At 30.0% G+C, this 8,821-nt stretch overlaps 1 protein-coding gene across 1 annotated transcript in view; it reads right to left on the reverse strand.

Moving 5' to 3' along the window:
- Positions 1–8,821, reverse strand: part of LOC111639491 (multidrug resistance-associated protein 4-like) — a 114,293-nt gene that overhangs the window by 44,017 nt on the left and 61,455 nt on the right. Inside the window, exon 16 of the mRNA XM_023385382.1 lies at positions 1,311–1,486. Within this exon, the coding sequence (XP_023241150.1) occupies positions 1,311–1,486 (176 nt within the window). The remainder of the gene's footprint in view (positions 1–1,310; positions 1,487–8,821) is intronic.

An 8,821-nucleotide genomic window follows, 5' to 3' on the forward strand; every position in this document is an offset into this window, starting at 1 on the left:
TTCCAGGTGATTGGACATGGCAAGCAAGCAAGATAAAACTAGTATTTGTAATTAAATTTTTATTTTATTAAACTAAGAGGTAATTTTCTTCCTAAAGCTTTCCCTGGTGAGTGTTTCCCTTTTCTCGTAAACATTCTATAATTCATTGGACTGTATACTGACTTATCTACACATCTCGCGCGAAAATTAATTGCCCTGAAGTGTAAAAAAAGAGTTCCTCAATATTGAGGAACTCTTTCTTTACACTTCAAAACAATTAATTTTCTGATTGGTGTCGGTACTGTCTAATCTTTCTCCATTTTATACAAATTTTGATATGACCTGCTAAAAGTGACTTGCCTTTTATATGCAGGAAGCGTGACGCAAGAAAAGATATTAGAAATCTTAGAAATTCAAATTTTTCAAAATTCCTTTCTGAACGAACGATTTCTCTATTTTTTAACAAAATGAAATACAATTAAATTACTTAAGTGCATTATAAAAAGAAAATTCATATAAACGATGTTGACATTTATCGAATGATGATGAGTTAATATACCGCATAAACACGTAAAATGATTACAGTGGAAATTTAAGCCAAACTCCCATTATTTACCGTAAGATGTATAATGTAGACGACATCTCAATCTCTTACATATCCGATCAATTCTATTGAAGATTACTTTTGCCTGGAATTACTCAGTAATATTTACCACACATTGACATTTTCTCAATGTGATAAGAATCTGCTAAGAAAAACAGACGTTAGAATCTATTGCTAAAGTCCTTGGCACTGAAACAAGAAATTATGTAAGATCTTGTTCCAGTTCTTATAGACCATTGTATTAATGAAGCATTGTAGTCAAGATGAGATTATTATTATTATTTTGTGGAAAAAATATCTCAAACTTTTCCACAACTACAAAGAGAAAAAATGTCTTCTTCACAAAAGTAATAAATAAATTTTCTTAATTTAACGTTTAACGTTTAAATTTACAATTCAAAAAGAAATATATATGTTTAAGTTATACATTTAAAATCAATATGCATAAACTCTTTTAAAAATATTTATATTAAATACATATATATAAATTTAAACATTTTATAATTAAATTTTGAAGGTTGAGTTATAATATGTGTATGGCAATATTTAGAAATATAAAAAATATATTCACTGCAACTCACAAAATTTCTCTATTTATTATATCTGACACTTGTTAACATATTGAATTGAATGTGGCTTACATAATGTAATGATGTTTTCACTGAATATTTTAAAAGTAAACACAGTTCACGTGTTAAAGTATACATTAATTATAATAATATCATACCATTTGATTAGCCAATAGTCGCTGGCACTTGTAAAGGACTGCGCTATAATTAGCGTGGATAAAATAACAATCTTGAAGAAAAGTCCAGCTCCGGCATTGATGTATGATTTATAAACTGAAATTCCTGGTTTCTTGACTCCTTCATTGCCATGTGGTGTTTGGTTATCTTCGGCTTTCTACAAGAAATAACGTTTTATAAAATATATAAAATATTCGTTGAATTTTGCTTAAATGTAAAATAAATCTTTTTATAAGATCTTTCAAACTATAAGAACGTAAAAGATAAATATAAATTAGATGTGTTATTGTTATTTCATACAGACTAACGAAAAATACTTATTCATTCTGTTGAATATTAGGTACTTTTCTACTACAAAATGAAAAATTACAAAACAGAAAAATAAGAAATATATCTGAATAAAACATTACAATTGACAATTGAAGAATGAAAAACACTGTAAACATAACTTGTATTCTGTATAAGTTCCGTGTAATCGTAACTCCTAACATTTTTTTTGAATTCCTTCCTTACCTGAACAGAGTTGGCAGACCTGGTAAACACTCTATATAACAAAAAAATTCCTCTGTAGGTTTAACTGTTTAACGTTGCTAAATATGACTTTTATTTCCTAACATTTATTTTTACATGCTTTACGTACTATGCCCTTAGAAGCGTTAACTTTCAAACGTTACCGAACGTGATAAAAAGATAAGATATCACAAACAAAGTAATATTTGTTTGTGATATCTCATAAAATCTCTTATATATCTCAAGGTTGTCGCTCTTGTAGTCGAATTTCTCAGGTACCAACCAACGTTTGTACTTCCACAAATGTTTACAGTTCGTATCTTGGTAATCAAACTTTTATAGAGTTGGACAGTTTGAAATGCAGTGGTGATTGTTCCACTAACCAGTCTCTCCAATAAGCCCAGATTATACAAAAGACAGACAGAAATAAAATTGTGCATGTATATCTTTGGCATTTATGTTAACGGATTGACATTGTCATCACTAAATAAAATCATATTGTTTGTAAAAATATGTTTTTGTATTGAATAATGTATCTATTTAATGCCAAATAAAAGTCTCTAGGCAACGAAAACTCTTCAAACTTTTTCTGTAGAAGGCATGCCCACGTTAATCCTGGTCAGGGGATTACACTTATATGATTAAAGAATGCAGCAAGAATTCGCTTTTCCTAGCATAGAGCAGAGAGGCGTTGTCGTGCTGAAAATTACAAGTTCGTGTTTGAAAATGTTTACGATTTGATGCGTGTAGATATTTCCGAAGAACTATCAATACAGTATATATATTCTAATCCTTCTGATTTCACAGCTAACTACGTTACATTTTTATGCAAAAAATTTGAAACTGTATATTAAGAATAACAAAAAGCAAATATACTTATAAAAATTTTATTAATACAAAAGATTGCATATTATGTTTTTTTACATTAGTTTTTAAAGCTTTTATTTAACATACAATAAAAAAATCGTTCGATTATTTTTTATTTATTTATGTTTATGGGCATTCACAAACAAAATGTGAATGCTGTAAACAGATTTAGATTTTGCACTTCTTACAGGTATATTCAGTTTTCCTGTCTTTTCAATATCTACATGGGACTCTTTTTTTCAGAAGTGCAATATAATAAAAATACGGATTTTTTTTTCGCAAATTTTGCGCTGGGTCTCAGAAACCCAGGGCATTCATCGCCGGGTTAGATTTCTTGCCTATATTTTCTATAGTTATATGGACTGATGATTAAACAAGAAATATTGTTTCGTCTGGCCTTCCTATTTTCTTCTAATCAGCGTTTGTTAACTACAGACGATTTCTGGCCCAAAGAAACTAAGAGGTAACATTTTCTTGTTAAAAAGGGCTGGCAGAAATTACAATTTAATAAAATAAAAATTTCATTACAAATACTAGTTGTATCTTGCTTGCTTGCCATGTCCAATCACCTGGAACAATTATTCTTCAGTGCAGAGATGACATTTCTTTGTAGGCTACCGCTCTGCACAAATATGTAAAATAGTCTAAAATGTCCACAGGTGACAATCCCAACACAATTAAAAATATAACGTTTTTTTGTAAAAAAGGGCTGGCAGAAATTACAGTTTAATAAAGTAAAAATTGCATTACAAATACTAATCGTATCTTGCTTGCTTGCCATTTGTAATTTTATTTTGCCATTTGCATTGTAATTTCTGCCAGCCCTTTTTAGAAGAAAATGTTACATTTTTAATTGTGTTGGGATTGTCACCTGTGGACATTTTAGACTATTTTACACATTTGTGCAGAGCTGTTGCCTACAAAGAAAGGTCATCACTGCAGTGAAGAATGGTTGTTCCAGGTGATTGGACATGGCAAGCAAGCAAGATAAAACTAGTATTTGTAATTAAATTTTTATTTTATTAAACTAAGAGGTAATTTTCTTCCTAAAGCTTTCCCTGGTGAGTGTTTCCCTTTTCTCGTAAACATTCTATAATTCATTGGACTGTATACTGACTTATCTACACATCTCGCGCGAAAATTAATTGCCCTGAAGTGTAAAAAAAGAGTTCCTCAATATTGAGGAACTCTTTCTTTACACTTCAAAACAATTAATTTTCTGATTGGTGTCGGTACTGTCTAATCTTTCTCCATTTTATACAAATTTTGATATGACCTGCTAAAAGTGACTTGCCTTTTATATGCAGGAAGAGTGACGCAAGAAAAGATATTAGAAATCTTAGAAATTCAAATTTTTCAAAATTCCTTTCTGAACGAACTTCATTGCAGTCTGTTGCCAAAAGTTGCAAGAATTGCACAGCTATATATTCTAAACTAATGGAATCTATGGTAGTAAGTTATTGGAATAAACTTGCCCATTTACGATAGGAATTATTTGAAGCACTTCGTTTAATATCTACGCAAGTTTACGTAAATTTCTGAAGGTTTAGATGGGAAAAATGTCATTCCAGGCGGGGTTGTACATAGATAGAGATTTGTTGTTATATTTTCAATTTAAATATATAGTTTAGCTATAAGCTTCTTAAACGAACTTCATTTGATTCTTAATCCAGCAACACAATAATTCCTAAATTTTTAAATTGAATGAAAAATCCGTATAAGAACAGCATTGAAATGCATTAAAATATTTCATTTCAAATTTTAAAGTAAGTGACAAATTTGACAATTATTTTAAATCAGAAGTAATAAATTGCCGTTTATTTGGAATATCCCGCAGTAAAAGTCAAATCCTTTGTAACCGATTAAAATTGCCGATGAGTTTCGAGTAAAAATACAACATCCATGGAAAAATTGAAATGCCTGAGATGTTGACTGATTGGTCGCTGACGATCACCTGCGACAGACAATCTTCATCTTGAGAGATGATTCCTTTAGCCTGAACATCGGTAAGACAAAACATTTAAACATATTCAATCGAGGCATGATCATGGCAGAACTAAGCATGGTCCTAAGTATTCAGAAAATTACAGTTGAGCTAAGAAAACGTGAAGCAACTTTTTTTCTTCGATGTACTATACAATCTGTTAAGAATTTACTAGACTATTACAATTTTCAGCTTTTCAAAACTAACAATGTTTAAGAGTCAATTATTATTTTCGACAAAGTAAATACAATAAATGAACACATTTTGAACAATCAGGTCAACAAACTTAACTTTAGTTATTAGTTTTACAAAAGTAAAGCTTTTTCTACAGAAGATCCGATCGATCTTTTCCGAATCGGGAATGAGAAATCAAACAGAAACAAGAAGGAAGCCTCCTTTTCTATCAAATTAATCGAGGGCCAAAAGGAAAAAATTCAGCAAAAGAAGAAATCGAGAACAAAGACACGAATGAAGTGATGAACTAGGAGTTGCGGCACCCCCAAAAATGAGTTTAAAAAAAGCAATCCAAGAGAAAAAAAAAATTTGTCAAGTCGGTCAATTTTATGCAGTTAAACAGGAATTCTTTCTCATGAGAAGGGCCCGAATTGCCGATTTATTTAAAACTGGCAGACTACCGGCTCTTTTCAAAGCCATTTTTTTCCTTGGTAAAAAGAAGTTAAATTGATTTATTTAAAAAATATATTTATCTTATTAATTTACAAATAAAATTTATCGTATATCAAAGATTTANCGCAAAAACAAAATATAAATATAAATTTTAAATTGTTTGCTGTGATATAATTCATTTTCCTTGTAAAAAATCCGTATAAAAATTGATAACAATAAGTCAATGCTTGTTAATGATAAATAATTATTTCGATGCATTTATTACTATATCGTCACGCAAAAACAATAAATTAATATAAATTTTAAATTGTTCGATCTCATATTTATTCAACGAATACGAAAAGAAAGCAAAGGTTTTTGTAAATCAGAAAGCGTTATCGAAGATCAAATTTCTAAGATTTCTAATATCTTTTCTTGCGTCACGCTTCCTGCATATAAAAGGAAGTCACTTTTAGCAGTTCATATCAAAATTTGTATAAAATGGAGAAAGAATAGACAGTACCGACACCAATCAGAAAATTAATTGTTTTGAAGTGTAAAGAAAGAGTTCCTCAATGCAAGTATCGCGCGAGATGTGTAGATAAGTCAGTTTACAGTCCAATAAATTATAAAATGTTATCGAAAAAAGGGAAACACTCTCCAGCGAAAGCTTTAAAAAAAAGTACCTCTTAGTTTCTTTGGGCCAGAAACTACGCGACGATTAAAGATGAATTTTGCAAAAATATAAAGTACAACGAGACAAGATCGATGTCGTGACAAAACCTGAATTTAAAATTCCGTATGGACAGTGATTTTCAACTGCTGTGCCGTGAAAAAAAAACGTAGGTGTGCCGCAAAGATTTTAGAATGTTCTTAGAAGTCCGAAAAACAATAAGTTTACTTCTCAAAAGTAAAATTTCTTTAATTTGTTTATAGGAATTTTTCATTGCAATTATAAATAAACCACGACATAATGTAGTGAAAATATATATATTCATAAGCTAAATTAACATGTAATCAATAGTCACTTTTATTCCTTTTCTTTAACTAGTTAAAACGCATCTTAACTAAAAACTGGTTTGACTGCAACACATAGAGTGATTCGGGGTAAGATGGTAAGCTGGGGAAGACGCCTAATTTTTGAGATTTTCAAACGATGACGTCACATATTGTCATGTATTTGTATGATGAATCGTTGGGCCAATATTGAGTGCGGAANGTTAAATTTCATATAATATGCAAAACAGCACACTGGATAATATAAAATAAAGGATAGTTGTATTTTAGAAGTGAATTTCTATAAAATATAGTTCTTGTTCTAAAATGATAAAGAAATATCTGCTTCTCTCGTTAAATTTTATATAATATGCAAAACAGCACACTGTATAATATAAAATAAAGGATAGTTGTATTTTAGAAGTGAATTTCTATAAAATATAGTTCTGGAATGCACCTGATAAATTACAGGTTTAATTGTGGAGAGGAAAAATCGTTTTCATCATTTTGTAGCAAATTAAACTAATGTAGTGAAGAAGAAACAACAAAATTCTATCTGGAAGACACTCTGAACTAAATTCCCATCAAAAATACTAATTCGCGATAAATAAAAATTGTACAATGCGTCTGAAGCGAATTACACTTCATCTAGTCGTAAATGCATTAAGATCAACAGTATATAGTTATCTAGTCATATATACAATAAGAATATGAAACAATTTCTGCCACTAAATAAAAACTACAAAGACAAGCCTTTAGCGTGTGCAAAATTTGTAATGCAAACTTCCTGAAACATTTAAAGATCCCTGCTATAGGAGATCAGTAAATACCACATGTGCGATATGCAAATAATGCTATTTATAGAAAAATTGGAAAGTAGTTTTCTAATTTCGACAGGATAAAACAACCCACTCATAATTCAAATCAACTAGAAATTGCATTTTAGCAAATGGTGTGCATGTTATTGACTGTTTACATGTTCCCCTGATATTACTCTCATCGAAGATATGTTGGTATCTTATCAAGAAAAGTATATAGGAATTATAAGCAATATACATCAGTAGAATCATTTAAGAAAAGGCATTAACTAATGATTGGCGCAACGAAGAAAAGAACGAAAAAAAGAAAAATCTCATTAAAACAATGCCAGATAGAGTTTGCGAGTAACTAATAAAAAAGATTAACTTATTTCTTATTACGGAAAATAAAATTATTTATTTAAATTTTAAAGTGGTTTTGTGATTTTGGTTGAAGTACAACTTACAAAACGTTGTTAAAATTCATTCATGTTTTCGTTTTATTGTTTTTGCTTCATATTATTATTATATGATGATATAATGACCCAATTGTAAAATTTCCTTCTATTGTTCTGAAATCTGCTTGATATTTCTTTGTTATCCCGACAAGACCGATGTGGTGACAAAACAAATTTTGAAATTTTATTTATGGAATGAGTTATTTGAATTCAAAATTTGACATGTAAATCCTATGGTCAGATCTTTGCGTGCAAGTTGGTCCCGTGCTACCTGTCAATAGAGTTTGCGATTGCTGTCAAATTACATCGATCTCTTCCACAATTCTTTACGACGGGAGTGTAAGAAGTGCGAAAATTCAATTTTTTAAAACACGCACACACGTGTTCTACGGTCGCACATTTGCGTGTTTTAACCAATTTCTGAATTTACTGGAGGCCGCTGGTTGCATATTCAGTAATTTGAAAGTATCTTGAACTTTCTTTTTCATATGACGTTGGACATTCACGCTTCCCTCGAACTTGCGGGTTTTCAAGTGCTTTACAGAACGTTAGAAAAATGTCACCAGATATATTGAAACAATAAGTGCTTCCTAACCATTTTCTATTAAACATTCATTACTTCCAATGTTTTCTGTTGAGAGAAAGATCAGAATACTTAGTTAAAATATTTATATCACTAATGTTCGTTTTGCATATAAAATGCCGAATATGATTCGAAATCGACAATATAATCTATAGTTACATTCTGTAACGAGAATATTATATAGTTGTTCTTAATTGATTATTAATATTAGAATTATTCTTAATTATTATGGAATTATAATAATAATATTAATAAAAATACATAGAGAGACTGAAATGTCTTCACTCAAGCCGTGTCTAATAGTAAAGATATTGTAGCCTTTCTACGTATTCTTTCTAATGTGCAAATCCGAAAGCCAATTTTTAAAATAAAATTACAATAATATACAAGGTCTGTTCAAAAAGTATCGGACTTTTGGTCGGTAAAAATAAATTTATTGACTTTGAGGTACAAAACCCTAATCCCCTTCAAAGTAGTCTCCTTGGTAATGTATATGTTACAGTCAAAACCCGTTTTTAGTTAGAACGCGTTTTAACTAGTTGAAACTAGTTTATACTGAATGTCTTTGTTATAACCCGTTTTGTCTAGTTGAAACTAGTTTATACTGAATGTCTTTGTTAAAACCCGTTTTGTCTAGTTGAAACTAGTTTATACTGAATGTCTTTGTTAAAACCCGTTTTGTCTAGTTGAA

The sequence above is a fragment of the Centruroides sculpturatus genome, unplaced genomic scaffold (assembly GCF_000671375.1).
Source record: "Centruroides sculpturatus isolate CEXI.00-Female unplaced genomic scaffold, Cexi_2.0 scaffold1188, whole genome shotgun sequence".
Taxonomy (NCBI): Eukaryota; Metazoa; Arthropoda; class Arachnida; order Scorpiones; family Buthidae; genus Centruroides; species Centruroides sculpturatus.